We start from the raw sequence: 26677 nt of genomic DNA on the forward strand, positions 1-26677 counted from the left end.
AGTAGAATCCTTTTGGTGTTTTTTTCCAGCTCTCTCATTAGCCATTGCAATCGTTTGAGAAAATAAAATAAGGCTTAATTGCAGAATCTTCACAGCAACAAATATGATAGTTTATCAGAACCTCATATTACTGTGCTACTACAACAGGTAATTAGCCCCTTCATTATTTCATTTGCTGATAAATACATGATGGAAACTCACCATGTGTTATTGGCCTCTGAAACTGTTTTATCCTATTAGCTAGAAGAAAGTACCACTGTTAAGTAGGTAAGCCTAATTTTCCCACATTAGCATTACACAGTAGGAACTGAGTTACTTCCATTCCAAGGTGCAAATTTGCTAGTCTGTGAAGACCGGTGAAGTCTGTTGTGAACACATGAAATCCTTGTCTCTAAATTGAATGGATTTGATTGATAGACAACTTGGTAGATAAGGAATTAACACTCAAAGAGTTGGGATCTTCAAGATCCCTTCCAACCCAAACCATTCTATAATCATATGAATGGGAACTACAGACCAGTCAGTCTCACCTCTGTGCCTGCAAAATCTTGGAGCAGATTCTCCTGGAAGGCATACTTAAAGCACATGAAAAACAATGAGATGGTTGGTGATAGCTAGCATGGCTTCACTAAGGGGAAATCCTGCCTGACCAATTTGGTGGCCTTCTATGATGGGGCTATGGAACTGATAGACAGGGGTAGAGCAGTTGACGTCATCTACCTGGACTTGTACAAAGTGTTCGACACTGTCTCGCATGACATCCTTGTCTCTAAATTGGAGAGACATCAATTTGATGGATGGACCACTCGGTGGATAAAGAACTGGCTGGATGGCTGCATGCAAAGAGCTGTGGTCAAGGGCTCAATGTCTGGCTGGAGACCAGTAATGAGTGGTGTCACTCAGGGATTGGTGTTGGGACCCGTCTTGTTCAACGTCTTTGTCGGTGACATGGACAGTGGGCTTGAGTGCGCCCTCAGCAAGTTTGCCAATGACATCAAGCTGTGTGGTTTGGTTGATACGCTGGAGGGGAGGAATGCCATCCAGAGGGACCTTGACAAGCTTGTGAGATGGGCTGATGCCAGCCTCGTGAAGCTTAACCATGCCAAGTGCAAGGTCCTACACCTGGGTCGGGGCAATCCCAGGCACAGCTACAGGTTGGGCAGAGAAGAGATTCAGAGCACCCCTGCAGAGAAGGACTTGGAGGTGTTGGTCGATGAGAAGATGAACATGAGCCGGCTTCAGTGTGCGCTCGCAGCCCAGAAAGCCAACCGTATCCTGGGCTGCATCAAAAGGAGCGTGACCAGCAGGTTGAAGGAGGTGATCCTGCCCCTTTACTCTGCTCTTGTGAGACCTCACTTGGAGTATTGTGTGCAGTTCTGGTGTCCTTAGCATAAAAAGGGCATGGAACTGTTAGAACAAGTCCAGAGGAGGGCCACGAGGATGATCAGGGGACTGGAGCACCTCCCGTATGAAGACAGGCTGAGGAAGTTGGGTCTGTTCAGCCTGGAGAAGAGAAGGCTGCATGGAGACCTCATAGCAGCCTTCCAGTATCTGAAGGGGGCCTATAAGGGTGCTGGGGAAGGACTCTTCATTAGGGACTGTAGTGATAGGACAAGGGGTAATGGGTTCAAACTTAAACAGGGGAAGTTTATATTGGATATAAGGAAGAAGTTCTTTACTGTGAGGGTCGTGAGGCACTGGAATGAGTTGCCCAGGGAGGTTGTGAATGCTCCATCCCTGTAGGTGTTCAAGGCCAGGTTGGATGAAGCCTTGAGTGAGATGGTTTAGTGGGAGGTGTCCCTGCCCATGGCAGGGGGTTTGGAACTAGATGATCTTAGGGTCCTTTCCAACCCTAACGATTCTATGATGATTCTATGAGTGCTGTGTAACACATTTATGTAGAGATTTAGAGTGTAGTTAGAAAAAGATGGTGTTATTTCTAGACTCCATTTTCTACTGTTCTTCTTGCCAGTAATTAATACCACAGCCCTATAACTATTTGTACATATATCACATTCTCAAGAATGTGATTTTTCAAAATGCCCCACTCACCTCTGCTGTCATTACACTTAGTGTGAATCTTATTATTTGCAATAATAGTCATCACAGAACGCTTTTCATTCTTTATTCCATTGGTTTTCTATCACCTGAATGATAGCCAGTGTCTTTATTTACTTTCCTCTCCCCCCATATTCCCATTTCTATTCTGAAATCTAGATGTAGACACTGCCCCCCCCTCAGCAGTCATGTATGATATTTTCAATGATATCTCTGTCTTCTTCTCTCGCCTATGTGATCTTTGTCATTGTGCAATGAGATGTCACTAGTTCTGCTGTTATGAATTTGCTATGTGGAGAGATGCAAGCTGCCTATTTTGGATGCATGTTTTATTGACAGTCTTGGTAGGACAAGGCTAAACTGGAGTTAAAAAAGCAGCATTGAAACATAATGCACAGGCTTAGTGAGGCTTTTATGTTCTTTATTTCTGAGGAGAGATTTGAGCAGAGAAGGTGGTTGTGATTTTCTGGGAACAGAGATGCAGGAGGAAGACTGAAGAGTCCCAGATTCAGATCACATTGATGCAGTATGGAGCTTATTAGAAGATCTGAGTACAAGACATATTGTAAACATATTTAATTGCAGGATGGCATAATAGCTGTGGAGAATCCTTCCTACAGAGCTTCTTTTGTCTAGATGGAATCCTCTGTAGGAATTATTTATACAGAGACCCATTTAGGACAAGCAATACAATTGCTTTCCAGAGAAGTTCCTTTAATATTCAAGACCCCTTCACGCACTTTATGAGAGTGGCTTAACCTCTTACTGCTACCAGTGTGTGACATTAATCGCAGACGTGGTTAGTTCATTCCTGAGTTTTTGCAAATCACTTCAGAAAAATGTGCATCAAAATTTCAGGCCCTGCTCACCTTCTTGTAGCTCACATGTCTGTCTGGGCATGCAAACCTTTTGTGAGGAAACAGTGCTTCTCATGAACAGCTTAGAAGAGAGAATCTGAACACCTAATGGTTCCTCTGTCTTACAAAATAGCATGGGCTATTAAGCCTGAGTGTGTAAGTACCTATCCCATTATAGTGGCATACCTGCAGGGGGATAGCAGAAGTGACACAGGACTAATGAAAGACTTACTGTCTTCTGGAGTGGCAACCAAAATATCTTTGGTGGTTTTAAAGTGCATTAGATGCAGTGAAGCAGCTGAATTGGTTACCTGTGACAAAATAAGTAACAAGGGCTGAATTTGGTTACCAGACTGTAGATAACCAGTGCTATTTATTTCAGAAGCCTTAGGTTGCTTGAGGCACCCACAGAGAGTGACAGATACAATAGATCAGGTTTTACACCTCATAACCCTATGCAGATGGCACGTGTTCTTCTGGAGCTGAATATAGACGCCAGGTGAGATACTGTGTATTAAATGGCACTAGATAACTTCATGTAAGCAACTAACTTGGGGCCAAAGGTGTGTGATTTATCTGGAAGACAGGGTACCTAAAACTAAAAGTTTATATGAAAATCACGTACACAAATTTGCCACTTCACATGAGGTGTAAAGCATGCTTGAATGGATGGATGGCTTTCTGCACCTGCAGCTCAGCTTTCTGGTTACAGAATCATCATACAGATTTTTTTTCTACTCTCAGCACGATTTCAGACTCTTTTATGGACACCATTAGGATGTGGAAAAAGTATACATGGTTTGCTTGTATTGCCTTACTTTTTTCTGCTTCAGCACTTATTATATTGGCTTGAGCAGTGTCCATGCCACATCACAGAGAGATGAGCTTAAAAAATTTGTGATAATTTCCTGCCACTAGTATGGGATGACTGTCTCTGACAGGGGTGACTGTAAGGTGTACAGATAGTGGAAGGCGCTAAAGGGAAGTCTACCTTAAACAGGAGGGGTGGAGGCAAGACAAGAGAGCAATACTTTAAGAACAAGCTATAGTAAATAAGGCTCTTTGCAGAGAAGCAATGCCTGTTGGATTGGTTCAAACTGTCATAAAAATATCACAGCCTCTTTTTCTTGAGTGAGGGAGGAATTTGGATTCAGGCTGTGATGTGTGTGAGCAGATGCACATGAGATACCTCCTTCTAAGTATCCACCAGAACTAGAAAATTTGAATTACAGAACTTACCTTTCTCTAAACGCAGCCCATTTAGTGAACGTTTAAGTCTTTTAGGATGGAGGTTGATGTGAGACTTCCTGAAGTTTCCTTCCTGATGGTATCTAGAAACAAATGAATGACGAGGAAGAGGAATTTTGGCTCAGTAGCATAAACTCCTGAATTCATCTGGGTGAAATATTCTATTTACAACAAAAGAGAAAGATGTGTAGTAGTGAAGATGGCTTCATGGTGTCACTGTGATAATTTCAGTTCTTGGACTAGAAGGAGAATCTTAAGGTTGTGAAAAGCAGATTGGGTTGTATGAGCTCCTTGGGAAGACCTGGGGGATGGTTGTACAGACCCAAACCTCCTTTAGCTCCTGCTGAGTACTGCTGTGATGCCGTTCAATACCAGATTAGGACAGGGTAAGGTGGAAAGCGTGCAGTCTCATAGGCAGCCTTAAATACGTCTTGATACACAAGATATGTGTGGGTTTTGTTGCTCTTTCCAAGTTTTGGAAGAAGTATTGTACCTGAACAGGCAGGCACTAACTGCAGCTGCTCCCAGAAGGTGTGGGGGAAAGTACAATAAAACCTGCTTGTAAACTGAAATGAGAAACTTAACATGAAAAATTGCTGTATGTGTTGTTAATTTGCTTTTACCCATAATGATGGTAATTATATCACCAAAGTAATTACCTCTATTTTGTCTTTATCCTGTATTTGATTTTCATACTTTCATCAGACAGCTATTCTCACTTAGAGAATATCCCACCATTAAATATCACTGGATTGAACATATTGATTGTTCCTTCTAAGCAGCTGTTTCAAATATATCAGAATTTCTTCTCTGAGATTTTTCAGATAAATACTGATTCTAGTCAATTTGCTTAAATTCATTCTATATTACTTCAGACTTTGTCTTAATGAATCCAGTACATTTATGTAAAAAAAACAAAACCAGTTTTAAATATGTTATTTAAAAAATTTTACCAAGCTATTTCTAAACCAAACATGCTAGGAAATGAAATTATTCTCAACCCAAAGTACAAATGGTACAAGTGACATTACAGAGACTTTTAAATTGATTAATACAAAATACTGAAGCTATTGTCTGCTACTCTGCAGTTGGACTATTTTGTGATGTGCATTTACAAAGCAACAAGAGTGAGAGTCACTATGTTGGTATGTTGATTGTAGCATAGCTTGTTCCTAATTAATTAAAATTGTTGAGGGACAATATATTGCTTCAGCCAAGAATTTTCCCAAAGAAAGGACTTAATTTCTGTGAAAATTTGCTTACAGATTAAACAGTTCTCTTAAAAATGGGTGTAGGACTAAGTAAATGTATGTATAATCAAACTTTTACCTACCAGTTTGAAGAAAAAAAGGCTGTTTGCTGTGTGACACACCACCACATTACATTTAGTCTAGACAGCAAAGCTGGCAGTTGTAGCGTCTAGCAGGCTGCAAATATAGGGACAACTTTTTCTATTACTGCATATATTTACAGGCAATAAAGTCAACCTATAGTAATGAAATATATATATTTTTTAACATCTTTGAGTGATGTGAAGATCTCTGAAAACACTCAACTACAGAACTGATTATTTCAAAAACTCTTCTCACAATTTAGAGGTGCCAGATACATGTGAAAGAAATTAATGTTTAACTACTGACCCTTTGAAATCAGCCAGCCTTCTCTTTGCTGCAGTGTTGCGTTGCTAGCAGGGCACGGCAGGTGATCAGTGCTGGTGAGGCTGCATCTGGAGCACTGTGTCTGGTTTGGGGCTCCCCAGTACAAGAGAGACACAGACACACTGGAAAACCCAGCAAAGAGCCACAAAGAACATGATGAGGGAACTGGAGCATGTCTTGCATGAGGAAAGGCTGAGAGAGCTGTTACTGTTCAGCCTGGAGAAGTGAAAGCTCAGGGGGAATCTCATCAATGTGTATAAATATCTGAAGGGAAGACGTCAACAAGGACAAAGCCAGGCTCTTCTCAGTGATGTCTGGTGGCAGATCCAGAGGCAATGAGCTGTATTCTTTCATCTGGTGTAATGCTTAGCAGCTAAAGGTAAAACTGAACAAGTTAAAATATTAATATTCAGTTTAAGGTCTAGTCTATATGAATGAAGATACATGATGCTTTTGTAGTACACTGCCTCCAAGTACTTGCTTGGCATCTTGAATTTCCTTAAGGCTGAGACAAGGACTGACTGCAGGATGTGTAGATCAGCATGATTATTGCTGTGTTGTGCAGAAGATAGATGCTGCTACTTTCTTCCTTCAGATTTGGGTCTTGCAGATGGAGGTGCTCTCATAGTACTATCACATCAAGCTGCACATCTCTTGGACAACTGCCTATCGTCTGGCAGAACTCTTCTGTGCTCATCAAGCTGTCTCAGTGATGTAACGTAAACCCCATTTCTGGAGTGTCACTCTCCCTTATTTAAAGAATGTAGTTGCCCATGTTAGGACTGAACCCTAGAACAATACACCCAATGTTGTATGCCTTAGTCATCCGAAATTCAGGGAAAACCACTACATAAGTTGCAAACACGTAATATACATGTATGATGTGTGTATATATATATTATGTTGTGTACATGCCTGTAAAAGGTGAGCTTTAATTATGATCCATATAAATTGCATCATTGCTATACGAGAAATATGTTATACTATTTAGGATGCCTTTAGAACCAGATTTACTGAACCTATAATATAATTTTATGAAATTCTTTGTTTAGATTATCACCTTCAAAATGTAGTATGTGTAAGAGGAGGATTTTGTTACTATATAATCTCATGCTTTACACTGAAAAATCTAATGCAAAACATTCTTATGGTCATATTTTTATTAAACATGAAATATAACACATCTGTCTGTTTTCAGCAGTTCTTAGATCAAATTTTGTCTTTTTCCCTACAGATTTAAAAACCTGTCTACTTAAGCTACATCAATACATAGGCTACAGGACACTTCTCAAAATGAAGATTTTAGCCCTAAATTTGCACAAATTACAATATCTTTTAGTCTTTTATTTTGATGTGTCAAAATTGAATCAACAATATGACTTCTGAGAGGAGAAAGATGAAACAAGAAAAGACAACTCTTCATAAAGGAATAAGGCCACTGTGGCTAACTCTGTGCTACCAGAGTCAATACAGTAGTCAATTTGAATTTCCTAGTTGTCTTGAGGTTTGAAGTTGGTTCTACTAAGGCAAACACATTTTTGCATGTCCAGAATGACCGGATGTCTGACTGGAAGACCAGTCCTTTGGATGGGCCTTTCAGATCACCTTACTCCAGAGCCAGGTGACTCAGAGTATCAGACACCTCTGTAGTGACTTGTGCTGATGTACTAGCTGGTATAATGTTCAGGTAAATATCATACTGTTGGTCCATGCCCAGGTAACTGTCACTCATGAGATACAATGTGTAGATACACCTAAAATATAAAAGCAGAATCATTAGTTTAGAAATTAGGTCTTGTCTAGTTGGAAAAGATAGTAAGTAAGGAAACTTATTTGGTAAATTTGTCATACTTTCCAGGGGTTTCTGGTGTATAAAAAGCAACAGAAACAGTATTTCGATTTCTGACATATCCAGTTCTTTTCAGGGCAATAAGTTCTTTTTTATCGACTTCTCCTAATATCAAAAACCATCCTTCATCTTTAACTTTGGGGAATCGAGGAGCCACTGCTTTACTGTCCTGCTTTCCCTGTTGGGGAAAAGAAATAACTTAGTAGAAGCAGAAATCACCATTCCACAATGCCATTCTTTGAATAAAAAATACCTCAAAGCCACATGGCCGTGAATTGTTATGTAAGACTCTAATTTAGGCAGACTAAGATATTTATTTCCAGATTTTTTTTAATTATTTAAAAATAAATAAATAAAATAAAATCACAGTCCAGAGAAAAAACCAGAATCGAGATACTATTCGACTTATTTTGTAAGCTGTTAAAACTTGAATGGAAATACTGCTCCCTTTTTGTAGTTTTATCTAATATATTCCAAATACTATTCTCTGCAGAAGGGTTAATTGTAAATGTTAGTGTCTTTAAATAAAGCTAAACAGTATTGTTCAAGATTAATATAAATACAAAACCAGCACTTGGAGTCTTTATTTGAGGTTGATATAGCAAAATGAAAGATTATCTCAGTGATTCTTTAAGACAGTGACTTTACTTCTGCAAGCTGAAGATGTAATAATGCACACCCTATCAGTATTCATTTGGTGTTCTGTAGATGAAAAGGTTTTACTGAAGATTTATACAGAAGAAAAAGCATCACAGAAGCAATGGAAAAGAAGAAAAAGAAACAGTTTGATCCAGCTGTCTTTTTTACAAAAGAGGGATCAAATTCCAGGAGAGGTTTATAAAACAGTGATCACTCGTGAAATGCTCCTGCTTCCTTCTTTTCTGTGGCTTCTGGTTAGGAAGAGTCTCTGTCACTAACTTGCACAGCAAATGGAATGACTTATGGAGGAGCTTTGATCCCTTTTCTTCCTACAAATGATAAAGTCTTCCCTCAAAGCTATGGTGAACCTGCTGCAGTCAGGACAAGTCATCTTTTGGGAAAGAAGAGTACTTTTAAAATATAATTATTTAACTAATGTAAATTAACTCCAGGATTTACAACAGAACATAACATATCTCTGTTACTATTTTTATCAAAATGAAGTTATTGTAAGAGTCTCACAACTAACATCAAAACTGTTCTCTGCCTGTATCTTGAACTCTTCTTTGCACCTTAAAAATGCTGGTAATTGTCATTTTCAGTTGTTTGAAATATTAGAAAAATTAATTAGCAATATTATAATCATCGCAGTCCATACCACTCATGGTATGCAAATAACAAAACCTGTAAGTCTATGAGTCAGTGATAGCTACAGTGATGGCAGTGCCCAAGTTGAAGGGAGGAGGCATGGTCATAATGGGTATAGGGAGTTACTGCTGTGAGGGGCAGAGCAGCTGGGAACCTGCCGCTGATGCTTCTGGCTGGGCACATGCTGGGCCCAGTGAGGTGACCAGCCACAGAGGAAGTGGGATGTGCTTCAGCTTAGGCCAGGAGAAGAACTGCATGTAGAAGTTGTTGTAGGAGCTGTTCAAAAAAGCTTCATGTGTAAAATATGAAGAAAATATCCTCAGTAAAGGCCTGAGGATGTGTTATGAGTAGGAACACATTTACAGACAGGGCCTGGTATGCAATTTGGAAGTACATGGGGATGTAATAGGGAAGCTTATACACTGGCTTGGGGAAGCAGGATATGCAAGCGTATGAGGGGGAGAGGGGCTGGCGAGTACTAAAATGCTGCCTGTGAAGTTATCATCTCTACTGTCACTGCTTACAGAAATTACCCAAAGAAATTATGAGTTTCTGGTTTGTAAAAAAGAATGAGTTTTTTCTTTGGCTTGAATTGGCCTAGGATTTTACCTTAAGGGTCTATTTCCTATCCTATTGCAACCTGGAAAACCACTTGCTTCATTGCTAACCCAGAAAATGCTTTGAAAGTGTTCATAATTTACATAAGATTTAAACCTTAAACCTCCCTGTTATGCCGTATAAAGCATTATTGATAACATAAATGGGTTATTGGAGACTTGTGCTTTTGGGAAGGAAATGATAAATTCATGTACCTGATACCCCATCTGGGTTCTCTGCAGATTTATTTGGAGCACATACTCTTGATCAGCATGCAATTTGATCCATCTTTTGTCATCTCTTGTGTCTGTTGTCAAAGAAGGAACAGGCACTTCGTTCTGTGGTTGAGCTGGGTCATCCCAGCAGCCCTTAATGCTCAGGCTGACGTTTAGAATTGGCAAACGGCACAGGAAATTCCAAGCCTGTGGAAAAAACAGATCTCTGGGGATTACAAGACAATCTAGACAATCATTGTCACTGTAACAATAACAATTCAATGTGCAGTCTATGTATTTATTCTACATTAATAATATTTTATTATGATCTACTTGAAGATGTCCCTGCTCATTTGCAGGGGTGTTGGACTAGATGACCTTTGAAGGTCCCTGCTGACCCAAACTATTCTGATTCTCTATATTAGACTATCATACAGAATTGTACAACTCTCAGTCACAGGCTTAAAACACTTTTTATTAACCTCTTATTCTACTTTAATCCAAGCAAATAAAGCAAACGTGAAACTCCTCAAGCACATTACACATGCCCCACTAGTATTACTGACGTCTGAACACAGGAAAAAATCCTTACCACTCCCGATTAAAGCAATTTTTTCCCTATAAGCCACTTAAAAACTAGTATAATTAAGTTTTAAATTAAACTTTCATAACATAATCCATACAGAACAAGTCACTGCAGTGCTAATTAGCAATGGGCAAACCTCAGAGAGTTCAGGGGATCAGTTCAGATAATTAACCAAAAGTTCAACCACATATCCAAAAGTTATACCTAACTTTTTTTTTTTTAAGGTTTTCTTGCATTGCTCTTCACAAACTTTCCTTCTTACAGTCCTCCTGAGGAGCCTTAGGTCTCTGTGAACTGCAACAGCCCCTCAATTTTCTCTCATCCTTGTACAGAGAACTGTTGTTAAAGGCTTACAATGCGTGTAGCTGAACATGACACTCTCCTCAGTCTTAAAGAGGCACCCTGAAAAAAGCAGCCCTATGGATCTCTCTTTTTGGTCTCCATCAGACAAGGAAAAGCAGCTCTAAGAAGCTGTGACAAAAATGGAAGGGAGTAACACAGCTTTCATTTGCTAAAAAGAAAATCATCATATTCCCTCAATGAAATCTGTAGGAAGAAGAAACGGAAAAATCCATTGTGGAATGAAGGCAGTGATTTGTGGCCTGAAAAAGACTGATGAGACTGGCAATGGAAGAAAAAAAACCTAAAAGAATGAGAACCACCCTCTGCCCTGCCCTCCTTCCCCTCCACCCCCAAAACAAAACAGGAACCAGCACTTCATTTGTGTTTTCAAACAGCACATGAAAAGCTAGAGGGTGGGAAAGAGAAGAAGGAAAGAAGAACATTGATCCTGGTAGAGCCAGCAGATACCAAAATGGGAACTTGTGGGAAGGAGGAGAGTCAGCATAGCTGCATGGGCAATACTGCATAGAACAGAAATGTTTTATCTGGAAAAGGACTAAAGTATATTTTATTTTTCATGTATTGGTTTGACTATCTGCTGCCATCCCTCTTTATGACACCCTCCCCACCAGCTAGCTGTTCCCCTCTCATCCCTGATACCTTGGTACTGCCATGCTGTGATTGTGCAGCTAGATGGATCAGCTTGCTAACCATTCTGGTGACAACAGACAGCATGATTTTAGGCCAGTTTAAAGCTGACTGTGGAAGCATATTCGCTAATCCTGTGAGTACTCTGAATAAGCATGGACTTTCAATGACACTGAAAGAAGTGGTCCAGCCTCCCTCCCTGCTGGCACAAGCATCGCGTCACCAATTGGCTATAGGCCATTTTGACTGTCGGAGAGAGGGCTGACACGACCCCTCCCCTTCTCATCCCCTGATGCTTGTTCCCACCTCCTCGCCTGAATCAGCCACGGCATTTGTGCAGCTCTGCAATGAGCCGGGTCAGGAGAGGTGAAAATGGCACAAGGGGGGGGCAGGACTGCCCATTTCAGCTGCAGCACAGACTTACGTTGGATTAAACGTTACCAGAGCCTGGCTGAACTAAATGAGAAATCTGATTTAGGCTAAACCTTAATCTCTCTCTCTCTTCTGACTTCTGTGCTGCATGAGCAGCTGTGTCTGTTCAATGGTGAAAGTGGGGAGGGCCACCTGTGAGCACCCAGGAGCTGCAGTGTAAAGCAAGGGATAACGAGGAATGAAGTGCACTGATGCTCTTAGTGCAGAAAGGATGGGAAAACTGTAACAGAAAATAAACAGCTAGAACGTTAAGGGAAAAGATACTCCTCTTTGTTCCAGCTCTGAACAGGGTTAAAAAAGGCAGCACCTTGAAGAAGAAAAAGAAGAAAAAACACTGCAGGCATTCTTAATTAATTAGTTGTTGCCAGGATTTCGTTACATTTAACACAGAAGACGCTACTAAAATCACCTCCAGCACATCACACTGGATGAAACAACTTGAGCAGTAACACCTTAACTGGCAAATGATTTTATGCTTGATGTAAAGGTTTTAAAGATGAAGCTGACTTGAGGAACTGTACAGACCTGCTGCTTGAGGCTCTCCGTGCACCAAAGCAGTGTCCTTCTGCTGTGTTCAGTGGAGGCACCTTAATACATGCCAACTCAATGATCGTACCTTCAGTAACACTTTAGATATCATCTACCTGAAAACCTGTTATGTGCACTACCTCAGAGGACAAGGCCTGTTACAATTATGGTAGAATAAAGTTTAGTTTCAGCAGATGTCATAATGTATTCAATCCTTTGGTGGTGTCACCTGTCTCTCTGTTGAAGACTATGGCTTGGTCTGGTTTATACCATACAACCCCAATTGTATCAACCCCCAATTTGTCAAAGGTTGTCATGTTCTCATGTAGCTTTTACAGGGCACACAAAGCAAGTCTGAGTGACTTTCTAAATGGACAAAAGGTAGTTGTAATATTTGAATTGGTCATTAACAGTTGGACTTGATTATCTTGAAGGTCTTTTCCAACCTCACCAATTCTGTGATTCTCCAGGCCTTGTGTATTTGAAAATTAAAGGCAAAGTTAGTACTGCTTGATCATTGCTACAGTATGGATGTCAGGCTGCCTTTTTGTCATCATTCATAGTGATGATATTTTTATTGAGGAAGAAAGTCAAGTAGTAGCAGCTGAAAATGAAAAAGAAGGTTATAGGAACACAGGTACTTCCAGAGTAAAAGCAGCTGATACTAGAGCATGGATAATATATAATTTTATTCAGTCCTGAGGTTTCTTTTTTCTCTTTCAATAATATAAGCACCAGCTTAGTATTTTACGAGGTGCCTAGTGCCTAATGCCTAAGTGACTTGGAAACTGAGATTTGTTAAAGAAATATGAGTCAGAATGAATCACTGAAACAAACACGGAGTTTAGGCCAAAAATCAGACTCACAGTCTAAATAGTTTTTGAATTTAGGCTGTCAGCTTTAAAGCCCTGCTGACTTCCAATGAGGTTTAGGATGTTAGCTAACTTTTGGAAAATTAAACTCAGGCTCCAACATTACTTAGTAATTTCTCGACAATTTTACTGTATTTATTTATTTATTTTTTTTGTATAGGATGACACAAGCATACACTATCTCCTTTTACGTATATCAACATGCCCAATGTGTGCATGTACATTTATACTACATATATATTTACCTACCAAACCCATAGATAAAAATCATAATCACATGAGAAGTTCTTCATGAACTTTTAGTAATGTCATTAGCATTTTTGCCAATAATCTATCTCCCCAGGATTTAGACTAATATTCCAAGTCCATGAGCAGCTTCAACAGCTGCTATTTAAAAATTATCAATCTGCTTAAAAGACATTTTCTTCTTTCCCAATGTAAAATTTCTTCCTTTTTCTGTCTGCCTCAAATTTATATGTAAAGCTCAAGCTGTTTTTTTTTTCCAGTTTCATGCCGGTAACAGGCTTAAGGTATATATATATATATATATATATATATATACACTGTAAGAAGCAGAACTTTTGTTAGGAAAAGAATGGTTTTGGCAATTTAGTAGTGTATACTTACCACTTTATTTGACTTTTTTCATGTCTGGTGTCAGAACATTAGGCTTAAATTCCGTAATCTTATATTATTTCTTTACAGAAAAAAAAAACATATAATAAAGATGCATTCTTTACTGAATAATTTTTTCCCTTTGTTGGCCCCTGTCTACGTGCTCATTGAAAGCCTTTATGTAGGAAAACACTCAACAGAAAAACTCAGTATGAAGTTTAATTCTGTGCAAAGTATTACAATAGTTTTTTTTTTTATTTTATTCTTTCTTTCTTCTAACCTGTCCCCACCCCCCCCAAACCTTAAAGAATATAAAACACTGGTATAAAGGTTTCACATTTGCTATGACCCGCATAATACAGTCATGGCTTTGCTATACCCAATATGGCCATTCCCAACTCATGGAAATGAAACTTTCTCCTTCTATGCTGCTAAGATATTATGTTTTCCCCTCTTATATGCATCTGTATTTACAAACACAGATATATAGAGGCATAGAGTCATTCACAGTGTGAACATATACATCACATACACACAAGCTATTTTTGAAGAAACTGCTAAGACATTTCAATACCAGCCAAACATATTTATCTGAGGATTAATCTTCATCTATTGAATCAGACGAGAACACTGCCATGCATACAATTATTTAATTAGCAGCCAAATCCTCTGCCAGTCAGCAGCCGTTCCAGGCATACTGATGGGGCAGTAGATGCAAATCTCACAGTAGTACTGCTTTTTCTCATTACTACTGCAATTAGCACTTAAATTGATGCTTTAAACATACTAATTTCTGGAATAATTCAGGATTTGTATGTTACCTGGGATCGCCTCACTGCAGAGACGACAGCAGATTGCTACGCAAATTGAAGCACTTTTGAGCCAAATAACCATCATCATATCAGACAGAGCCAATTTGCATTTGCTTTTAAAGATAACGGAATGGCAATTTATGCAAATAAATTAAGTAAGTTTACTTCTGAGTTCTCCCTGAACTAATTATAACAATGTTCTAATTTTTTATCACATCCAAAAGTTGGACTGCAATGAATTTGTATTATGTTAAAAATCTGTTGTTAAAGGAAGCCTTTTTTTGATGTCAATACATTTTCTTAATTCAAAATTTTGATGTTAATTTAGTTACAAATGCAGATGTCTGTTATAGACATTTAAGTACTTTTCTTCTTGTTTGCATACCACTGAAAGGTTTAACTGAAGCTGAACAAACACTGGACATATTGCTGTCCTTTAAAATATACAAATAAAAACCATTTGAAGTATAGCTTTTTAAGTTTTCATCTTTCGTACATTTATTTTAAATCAATGGGATTAGCTGTCTATGGATTATTGCTGTCCTTTGCCGGGAATGACTTTAAAATCAAACTGAAAATGAGACTCTAGCAGCCTCAACATTTTGGAATAGTATTTTTTTCTTCCCTCTGTGAAGTGTGAAATTTTCATCTCCTTTTTTCTCTTTCAAGCAGAAAATGAGTGCTGGATCTTCTACTAAGGGTGTTCTTGGGAAAAAACAGTGTTTGACAGACCACTTCAGAAAAAAGCTATGGTGGCATTTGCAATGCATGTATTCCTAGTACACACCTGGCTATGGAAAGATGGATAACATTCAGCAGATTGAATGACCTAGAGAAGCATCCTTAGAGCAAAGAGATGTGGTACTATCAGCCATAAACCAGGCTCTGTTACTGGTTAGCAGGAAAGAAGTGAGAATAATATTAAGAAAACAGACAGAGAAGAACCTTTGTAAAGCTAGCCAGTACCTTGAAATTAAAGCAACAAATGTGCTGCACTTTATATGGAACGTCCTATGATATTTGCTGAAGGGGAGAGTATTTCTTTTCCCAACCACTCTTCCTTTCCAGTCACATTGATAATGACCACAGATAGAGAGTATTACCTGTGAAATGTGGGCTGTTTGCAATTCACCATCCACAATGGAAGCAAAAACATGCTCTTTTCCTTCACAGGCAGCCATTAGTTCAGGAAGACACTCAATAGGTCCTTGGTAACCTCCACGCACGCTCTTCCTTTTGCCTTGGCTCCACTTCCTGATGGAGACAGCAGAACATATGCCCAGGGAGGGAATGCAAACATTTGTTTTCAGTTGTTTTGGTGGTAAAAATTGATACTAGTTTCTGTTATTAAATGCTGCTCATTTATTTTTCAGTAGCATTAATTACTGCACCCATCTAGGCATCTATAGAGCTTAGCATTACCTCTGATACTAGGATGGATACTAATATATTTTTAGTGGATTAAAATAAAGAGATAATTAATATACAGGGTTAGATTTATTCATACTTGGAACCCTTCCAGTGATCTCTTGTTGATTTGTCTGGAATCATGATTCTCAAAATAATCTGTGGGGGTTAATTAATCAATGAATATTGAAAAGAGAAATAGAAACTCCATTTGGGAAAGCACCACCATGAAAGAACAAGTTCTGCTTCTGGTGCATTAACGAACATTCTCAGGCACAACAGTGACATTCAAACACAATCAGCAGTCAGTAGTAGAATGAGACTGCAAACTTAGGAATGCTTAGAAGTATTACATACCGAAAAAGGTAGAGGTGTTGTAGCTCTATATTGGGCAAAGTAAGCAGGGAAGAGTTGTGTATCCATCTACCCTGAACCACCATCTGCACCAGATTGGTTATATTCAGAGCAGTCACCAACCAGCCATGGTGTGCTGCGACATCCAACATTGCCTAACGAAAGAAAAAGACATAAAATACAAATAAGAGAATGAAAGGATAATTGTGTACCTGGTTCATACAAGTAAGAGCATTTATTTAATATTTAATGCACAGGAATTTCTAGGCCTTCAACACAGGAATTTACTTCAACCTCTACTGGTGTCAGTTGGCAACTTTTGGATTAACCTTGAAAAAAGATGGACTAAATACTGTGTCATCATCATCAACTTTTACCCTTCAGAAAGTAATTTACACCATGCTGTTGGGGTGAGAGCAGAAAGTGGGATCTTTTCCTTACAAATAATCTCTCTCTTACATAATCCAACTCAGAATGAAAGGAATAAATCTCAAATTTTATTGGAAAGGAAGAGGTTAAAATTAACTGCAGTATCGGTTTATATTTTGACAGGAGAGCTTTGCCAGAATTGCAAAATTATTCAAAAATCTTTGAATTATTTAAGAACAACAACAGCAACATATTTGCATTTGTTCAAAAATTAATACTAATGTCACCAGTAGCAGTTATTTTTCCCATTTTAACTTCAGGACTTAAAAATATCTCTTGCATCAGACTGGATAAAACCACTAAAATTTAGCTTAATGAGCACTTTTTAGGTTTTGTTCAACACTGACACCTAACTTGAAATCTTGAAGAAAAATGACAAAATAGCTAATAGTCTACATAGGGTGAGTAACAGCAGTCAGGAAAACCATGGATTTCATCCTTTGCATTGTAAACAGTTGACAGTCTTGAGAGTGATGGATGCTTGGCTGTCTCTCCTTTCCTCTCTATCCTGAATTGGAAAAGCTTTCCCAAAGTACATTAAAAACCCATGCAAGCAAAAATCCCTTATACAGCAATATCTCACACTTTAAAGTGTTAACGATCATCTTGCCTTCCATATCTCGCTTCTGCTCCTTTTCTACTTGCTACGCTTTTGAGAATACAAGTAAAAAGGACATTCTAAATATCACTAGCATAAAGAGCCAAATCTGCAAAATTCATTATGGATTGTGCACTGTGAGTGGCCCTACTGACATGAAAAAACTGTTATACCTGCTTTTTTTCCTGACTTGACTTAAATTCTGTTTGGTTTGTCTGAAAAAGAATGTAAGAGTTCTTCCAAAGGAGAAAGGAACAAAGATGAGCTTTTAGTTTCAACATTCTGTTTTAATAGTAAATGCACTTATTTGAATATACAGTATACTTTTCATCCTATGTTAATACAATTATTATGATTTATAGAAGCATTTCAGCTAGTGAAGAAAATTATGCTATTAATATGTTAGTTGTCTTGCTTAATACCACTGTTGTGGTTGTCTTGTTTAATACCATTATGTTAACAATTATGTGTGGGTCTTAATTTTACAACACTCTAATTTAGTAGAAAGTCATGTATTTAAAAGTGGTTTGCCAAGTAGGAAATGTGGAGTTTGATTAAAATACTACAAAACATTCTTTTAAGAAAGAAATGAGAGTCTGGTATATTGAACAGTTTCAGCACTTTAAATACCATCTTCTTGGTATTAGGAGAGTTGTAGTTTGATTTTAGAACTAGACGTAAGAGGTTTTCATGGTTTTTCTTTTAAAGACAAATGATATTGTTTGGTAATTCCTTAGACAGCAGATACCTGCATCATTTTAACTTATTTTCCAGCCACTAGTGTAATGAGGAGAAGCTGTCTATGTAAGTCTTCACATTTAATCAAATGTTTTACAAACAAAAGGCAGCATTTACTTAAGGCAAACTAAACAGTGAAATCTTCTTTAAACAAAGGAGGTGTTTACACACGCAGAGCTATTTCAATTAAATTACACTGATTCTGGAGAAATACTGAGTTTAAAGACACAATTTAGTTTCAGTCCTGGCCAGTCACGCAGTTTATTTTAGCAGTTTACAATGCAATTTCAACAGGTTTTATTCCAGGTCGGTGTGATAAGATCAGTGACACTTAGAAAACTATTTAAAGCATTACCCTGTATTACATTGATGTTGTCTCATTTCTCATGAATTGTGGATAAAGTGCCTTTCAGGTAATAAAGATGTAGATTAAACATTGCACTTGTCATTTTTGAAGGAAGAGCCACAGCACCCTGAAACACACTAATAACATTCCTAATGACCCTAGAAATAGGACCTCACAGCACAACACTGATGGTTTTCTGTCTTCTCACTCAGCTTGCCAAGGTCACTTCCAGGTATGATTATTGTATTGAATAGAAAATAAAATTATGTTAGAAATCACATTTGAAAGGAGCCGCTTCATAGCCTGTGGATTTATGTGTTGGTTCACACGAGTTTTAGTCAGATAAAGAGGGAATTATTCTCAGCATGTACCAGAGTGAAGTCTGTCCTTTAAACTTACAGGGCAAGTCGCTCTTTGCCTGCTTCCACGTTTTAAAACATATTGAAACTTACATATATGGTACAGTCCATGTTGCTGAGACAATATAGTACATCTCTCTTATTCACTCCATCATTATTTCCTTTCTGCTTTTCTGACATAGCCTGAAACATCATGCTCCTCAGTGAGAGTGCTGTATATACATGAAGAATAATGGCTGCAGAGATACCCTGTTCTTTTCCACAAGGAGCGAGAAGAATACAGTAAGCTGTGGTTTTAGTCAGCATGAAGCAGTGGTATTTTCATAAAATGCTTGTGAGGATACACACGTAACACTGTTTTCATTGTTTACTTTCTTTTTTTTTTTTTTTTTAAATCTATTCCCCTACCCCCACCCTTTTAAACAGAGGTTTGAAAAGGGGAAAGGAAGAGAGAAGACGTAAGAGAAAGATAAATCTAAAACAAGCTATACACTGAAATTAACTGGAGGATCCTTTCACATAGAAAATCTCCTGGAAATTGATAGAGGCCTACAGATAGATATCCCGTAGGGAGTAAGGAAAGCCTGTGTGTGTGAGATACTATGTTCCACATTGTTATAATGAATCCACATGGCAAATCCTCTTTTCCTCCTTATTTTCTGCTTCTTCACCCATAGAATTTATTCACAGCATCTCTATCTGGATGTGAAATCCAAGACAGTGACATTGTGAAAAAGTCAGAACAATGGTAAAGTTGGCTTGTTTCATCTGCTGCCTTGGAAACCTGCACTTTAATTTTCCTCTAAGTGTAAAACACAGATGCTTGATACTCAAATGGTTATTGAAATTTCTATAAATACTCAAGGTAACAAATTGAGCAATTCCCCAGTCTCAAAATTAGCTATAAAAAATGTAGGAACTACATGAAAAAAAATATATAAGAGACAAAGGAAAAAAAGAAGTATTTAAAATTTACAATATCCAATGAATAACATTTAGTTTCTCTCGCTTATCCAGCTGCTACTTGTTTGGTCTGTTGCTGTTGCTTTTAAGTACAAACCAGAATAATTTTCTAGAAATTTGTGGCTTCTTAACTTTAACTCCTGCTTGGCAAAGAAGTAAGTAGTTTCTAAATATCTTATAGCTGTAAGATTGAAACTGATTAAGAATATTATTCTTAACTGAGAAATGGCACTAATTGGTTATCTGCCTTTCTCGCCTCAGAATTTCGTGCCAACACAAGATAATTTCATCACAGAAAAAAAATAAGAGGGCAGCGAGTGCAACAAGTAAACCAACAAATTCTAAAGATGCTTTTACTTACAGAAAAAAAATACAATTTTTTTTTGTAAATTGATAAGTAAAACAAGAACCCACAAAAAAAACCCAAGCAAACCAAAAAGTCCTAAGCCCACCACTTTTTAAACTAAAGTAGAAAAGATGGGATAAATAGATGGAGTCAAAGGAAGTATTGCTTCTTACAATGAAAATTATGTTTTCCATCATCTTATATGGGCCTCTTCATGCACTTAGCAGAATAAAAGCAGAGGCCTATACTGAGGTGGGTTTTAATGAAAGAATCAGGCATTAGCTTTTAAAAGCCTTTCAAGTGTCATACTTGGACAACAACAAATTAATAATACCAATTAGTGACATGTCCTTTAACATTTTGTCTGTTGCTATCAAAAATAGCTTGTCTTGTACCAACATGGGTAACCAACAAGCTATAAACCATGGCAGGGGTAGGACAAAATGCTGATGCTCAGTAACTGTCAGGTATGGCAAAAAATTAAATGTTGTTGGTATTCAGAAGTGAATGTCAAAATGTTTGGATCAAAGTCTTGCTATTCCTTTCTTCATTCCATTTCATATTATTCTGTGCAATAATACGAAACCCTCAGTGCCTATTATCAGGTTTTCATCATATTTTCAGGAGCAGTGGTTGGTTATCCTTCAGTACTGAATTAGTTAAACTGATCAAATTGTACCTTTCTGGTCCAACATGAAGCTGAGATTTAAAAGTGTCTCTTTTTAGCCAAAATTACTACTGATGCTTGGAATTTAAATTATGGCTTATAATTCCCTAGCTTGAGGGGAAGCAAAGACAAAGGCAGCACATAGGAGAGGTGAGTGTGGCAAACTCATCGATAGCAACACACACTGATAGTAAAACATTGCTTTTCTCTGTTGTTTTTAAGCACTCTGAATATGTGCTCAAAATAACAGATACTAAACTACTCCATAATGAACATATCTACCCCACTCTCCCACCCCCACTTCCCATTTAGGAAATTTGTCTGGCAACTGAAATATTCTGATTAGTTTTAACAGTTTTTGGTATTACTTTCACATCCTTCATTTGAAAGCCAAATATTCTGGATCACTCTTGTATGGCTGGTTAAACAGGGGAACAGAGAGTCAACAACTAGCAGAATTTCTGATCCACTCAAATGACTTAAAATGTTTTTTTTCTTTAAAATAAGTTACTGGAGTATTAAAATGAAACGGCCTGCATCTTATTAACAGAAACTGCAATACTACTTGGAGTAATTTGTTCTGTTTGAAGTCACCTGTAATATAACTCTGGTTATACTAAGTACTTCTAATTAAATACTGTAAATATAAATGTAAACATTGTAAATATAAATGTCAATATTTTGTGGCTAAATGTTATTTAAGGAAAGTGGCAATGAGTTAAATGAACAATGATAACTGCTCTGAATGCAGAGGGTAGCTAAGGAGACTAAGGTAATCTAAGAAATGTCATTGCAACTGTCAATTACTTCTGTGATTACTCAGCTAAAGGTCGACTGCCTGCAGTGATGTCATTGGTGGTAATGACTTGGTGGATGGGGACTGAAACTTCAGGAGTACTCAGGGTGATTTACACGGCTCAAATGTATCCATTCTTAAAAGATTAATTTTATCCTTTTTATTAGTGCTTCACAGACTATGGCACTTTCTTGAGCACCTTTATGAAGTTGAAGGTTGGCACACTAATGATCAGCCTTCCATGTGAAATGACATTCACCTTAGTGAAACAGAAATAAATGGTGTAAGACTAAAATGCTTCAAATATTACTGCACAGTTATATCAAAGAGCAGTTAACGCCAGTTAGGTTTTTTAACAAAAATAGTTATTTACAATTATTTAAACAGTTTAAATATTTAGGTTTATTTATAAAAATAGTTACTTATTTTTGTACCTGAATTTATTGTGTACAGTATTCCAACATCAAATAATCAAAATACCCCCACTTGTGTCTTCGCTTCATGTTAGTGTAAGTTCTGCTGTCTAGGACTAGACTTCAGTTAGAAATATGACTTTAAATCCACAGATTCATTAAAATCCTTTGAATGGTGCCTAATCACAGGTGTTTAGGACTACAGAGTTTATATGACAAATATTTATAGATAATAATATGCAAAAGTGTATTACTTTTGCTGAAAACTATGAATTTACAATAATAAATCTTTTTTGCACATGCTTCAAAAGTAGGAAGCCTTCCAATATGTAATATTATGATCCACGTGACTTGAGATCACACTAATATAAGCAAAATATTTTTCCAGATGTTAAAGCATACCATGTACTAGAGGCTTCATGTTTTTATATAAATCATGATTATGATGCTTCACTTACCCCAGAAACAACTTACTTGAAAAGCTAGAATTCAATTGAAGAAGTCTTACAGAAGGTTTTAAGGTCCCTGAGTTTTGTATGTTATGTATCAGTAAACCAGGTATCTACAGATCCTTTGCGCTGCAGAGATCTAGACCAAAATCACATTTTAGAAATGTATTAACTTGGGGAGGGGAGGAATCCTTTTTTTTGATTGATCTTTTTGCACTGATCCTTTGAATTGAATTTTTAATTGATGGGAAAGAATCAATTAAATCAGACTTATACAGGGGTATCATTTCAGCCTCCAGAGCACACTCCCCCCACCCCCCTTGCACTTTATCAAGAGATATAGTGAGTAAGATGTAATTAAGCCTATTTAGAAGGCACTCCTTTTATACTGCCCTCTGTGTCCCCCTTCCCTTCACTTTTTTTACAAGCATTTTCAGCTCCCTTTTCCATATGCTCTGCTACCCCCTATGAGAGACTGATTCCTCATTCTCCCATCATCATAAAGGTCTCACTGATGTATGCAAATTATGACCTTCCTAGCTGCTTTGCAAGATTCCTATCTATCCCTGTGTTCATCCTTTAGCCTCCATAGTAACATTATTAGTATGATCAGAACCAGGGAAAGGACAAATCACTTACTGTCTGCATTTAATGGAGTGCAACCCTTGGGTTCTTATTTTTTTTTTTTTTATAGTATTACAGAGGTAAGAACAGCTATGGCATGTGATGCCAACAATGTAAACTTGGTAGGGCACAACCCAACACGTTCAGAACTTGCTGAGTCCCAATATCCAATTTATTTTCAAATTATTAACTGAAAAATTGATATTCTCTACTATGTTAGTGAACTGTAAATACAATGTTTTTGATAAAAATCTCTTGGCAAGAAATCAGTATCCTAACTGAGGATGTTAGTCTTCAAGATGGCATTTGTTCCAAATCTTACAAAAATCTACCAAACTCATGAAAAATATACAGCATATTTCTCATAATAAATCTGCCCTCTTTAGAGTTTAAAGTCAGTTTCAAAGCAGTAATGTAATATTTTGTCAATAATAAAAAATTTTTGAGTGCATTTACAAGAATCCTTTTCAACAGCAACAGTTATTCCCAGTAACTTTCTCCTGAACTTTTAGCCCCATAAGGTTAGCATTCAGGAAGCTCAGCTGCTGTCTAACAAACTTAATTAATCAAAAAGTCATTTCCGAGCTGTAACTATGAGTAAAAGTGCTTCAAGTGTGCTAGCAAGCCTACAAGTTAATCAAAATGCTAATGCAGTACAAATTAAAGTTGTGATTAACATTTCACAGTAGCTGCTTAAGTGAATTGATCACACAAATGGGTTAAGCATTACTCATTTCCTCCAGCTCCAACTGGGAAAAGTTTCGCCATGGGTGGGGAAAGGATTATATATAAGGAGCATCAACTCACCATTAAACTGCCACCAAGATGCTTCCATATACCAGTTCACCAATTATCCACAGCAACCAAAGACCCCACCACCACTGCCACAAAGGTGACTACCCCTTCTCCCCCATATATACCTATAAACCACAAGCTGGAAACAAGTAGTTGCACCCCAAGTTGTCCAGGTACTTTCCCAACAAAGCTCTCCGTTGTTGCTTAGTATCTAAAAATGAGCATTAATTTCCAGTATCTGTGTTACAAGTTTTTTGATTATTCTATTATTTCCACCCTCCTGTGGAATAACAGCCATCTAACCATGAAAGCAGCCAATATTTAAGTCAAATTGCAAACATGGTGCTATCACTGGAATATTATCACATACACAAAGAATGTGTGTAGTAGCTCAAGAGATATGGCCTCTGCTCTTCACTTGTTTCTGAATAATCTGCTGCATTCTCAAGTTAATTTGATTCTCTTCCCTTCCTTCTGCAAAGTTGCCCATTTATTTATAGTTACTGATGCACCTCTAAACAAAGCAATTATCTCTTGCCCTGGGGCACTTCTGGACAAATCTTATGCACACAACTGTAGAAGAGGCCCTTCTTGTAACTCCCACCACTTTGCAACAAGTGAGCAGCACTCCTGGACTAACAATAGGCAACATGTGAGCTTAAAATACACTTAGGACCTTTAAGAACTTCTCCATTTCCTCACGGCAGGAAAACAATCCAAGTGACACGGCTCCCAGGTCGGTAGTTTTAGTGGCTGTTATGAACTGATGAGGCTTAGGAAGGGTGCAAAGTCCAGAGCTGAGGGACATTCTTGTTCTTTTAGTCCTGGAACTGCAGCTTGAGCACCTGTGCTGTTTGTAGCTGTGCTGATATGGCCAGACAGTGCCTTTTGTGTGAGGAGCAGTAGCTACAGCTCCCACCATCAGTCACAAAAGCCTGCAGTTTAGTAGAACGAGCATTTCGTACAGAAGCTAGCTCTTAAAAGACAGCTGGATTGGTTAGCATGTTTTTGTGTAGTATTTGATGACTCTGAACGTGTACCACAAAGATGATTCTCAGAAGCAAAACTGTAGCAAAACCTGCAATTTAAATGACCAGAAACAACTAATTCACTTCAGCTGTTTTAGAACGGGTAACATGGTGTTACACACATTATTGTGCAGCTAAGGAAATGCAGTGCTTAACCCATAGAGTTTATTCTTTCCTGTCAAAATTAGATTCTCTGGAGGAGTAACATGATGGGGAAAGGCAGGCCATCAGTGACAGCGTTACAAGGCTTCCTCATTTCAGGGATGCGCATGCTTCCTCTGCAAACTAGTCTTTATTTTGCAGTTTGGAATCTGGCTTCATGTCCATCTTCTCTCAGTGCACAGCTACCCTATTGAGAGGCGTTTAACACATCCATAGGTAAACACTTCGCCAAGGTTAAGGCTGAGCTCCATGGCAGTCCTGCTCCTGGCAATATTAAAATATTTTTTCAACGATTATACTACAAGTGGAGGCTTGTGGCCAATCCTAATGCAAAGCCAGCAACTGTCACATTATTTCCGAGAAGAGACTGCCCTGCTGAATCCGAGACTGACAGTATTACTGCTTCAATTATCCATTTCAATTAATGCAAATATAGGCGATGGTCTTAGAACAGCAGAGTAAGAACTGCCTGCTGAATACACAGTCACAAAATATAAGGCTTGACAAAAGAAGTAAAAAAGAGATTAGATTTAGTCTAATTCACATTCTTAAATCAGAGATAGGAAAAAAAGTGGGGTATTGTCTTCACAATAATTCTTGTAGTCTAAAAATTATTAGACAAATCATTTAATTAGAATTTTTATTCTTTGATATTCTTCTGCAAGAAGTAAAGAAGCACCATCTTACTGATACCTCTATCGTCTCTCAGTAAAAAACAATGGAGATAGAGTGCTAGGCTTGAAGAGAATATGCAGTCTACTGTAATTGTATTGAAGGTAACAGAGGCAAATAAAAAATAAATGACTTGGCCAAGGTCACACAGGAGGTCATGGCAGATTTTTTGAGCCATGGGAACCTTCTGTGCTTTATCTGTGAGAGCCTGTCACTGATAACAAACTTGTCAGCTTTTGACTTGAGCCTTTCAATGTAGAGCAGGGAGATTCCTTTGGCCTAGTCAATGCCTCAGTGGCCAGATACTAGAGATGGGTGTGGGAGGAGATGGGCATTCACCTTCCAGGAGGTTACATACTGCTTGCTATTTCCTATATTTCTGCAGCAAGAGGGAAAGACTTCTGTATTTCATCCTGGGTGTATAGATACTATAGACACTAAATTTACATTGCTGTAATGAACTCCATCTATAACTAACAAATGCTAACTATATGAAAACTGTAACAGAATATACTTCTCCCATTTTGTATGTTAACAGTTACATTCCTCTACTGAGTCAGCACCATGACTCCTTAAATTCTGTAAAATGCTTATGACATCTATCTTTCATCAAGAGTATCAATGAAGAGAATTCTAACATAAAACTAAAACTTCTAAGATATCTCAGGAAAATAAATTTAGGAGTGGTTGCATACTTTTTTTTTTTAATTAGAAGAGAGTGGAATCTTACCTGAAATCCATCAGCTACATTTATCTATCTGAAGATATTAACTGTCTGATCATTAACACTATTCAGCCTAAAGCCACTAGAAATGAGAAAGGCCCAGATGTTGGAGGAATGGGAGGGAGGACATAACAGGTGGGATGTAAAAGGAACCATGGGAGAGAAGGCTGATTCAGGTGAAAGAGCACAGAAGAGTGGGTAAG

The 26677-nt window shown here is 37.9% G+C and overlaps 1 protein-coding gene and 1 long non-coding RNA gene across 3 annotated transcripts in view; both read right to left on the reverse strand.

Annotated features, from left to right (window-relative positions):
* Positions 1–2551: 2551 nt before the first annotated feature.
* LOC130599953 (uncharacterized) lies at positions 2552–4315 on the reverse strand. The gene is made up of 3 exons (XR_008972334.1): positions 4155–4315; positions 3102–3226; positions 2552–2605 (listed from the first exon to the last, which is right to left on the reverse strand). It is a non-coding gene; the product is annotated as an uncharacterized LOC130599953 (long non-coding RNA).
* A 2639-nt stretch (positions 4316–6954) lies between these two features.
* Positions 6955–26677, reverse strand: part of ASCC3 (activating signal cointegrator 1 complex subunit 3) — a 270855-nt gene continuing 251132 nt past the window's right edge. For both annotated transcript variants that reach the window (XM_057410860.1, XM_057410859.1), the window contains 5 exons: positions 16369–16520; positions 15708–15858; positions 9770–9976; positions 7673–7848; positions 6955–7575 (listed from right to left, as the gene is read on the reverse strand). In XM_057410860.1, the coding sequence (XP_057266843.1) occupies positions 7428–7575; positions 7673–7848; positions 9770–9976; positions 15708–15858; positions 16369–16520 (834 nt within the window). In that variant the 3' untranslated portion in view covers positions 6955–7427. The remainder of the gene's footprint in view (positions 7576–7672; positions 7849–9769; positions 9977–15707; positions 15859–16368; positions 16521–26677) is intronic.

This window comes from Pezoporus wallicus, unplaced genomic scaffold, assembly GCF_028554395.1.
Source record: "Pezoporus wallicus isolate ANWC-B61680 ecotype Strahan unplaced genomic scaffold, APGP_CSIRO_Pwel_v1 contig_747, whole genome shotgun sequence".
In the NCBI taxonomy this organism is placed as follows: Eukaryota; Metazoa; Chordata; class Aves; order Psittaciformes; family Psittacidae; genus Pezoporus; species Pezoporus wallicus.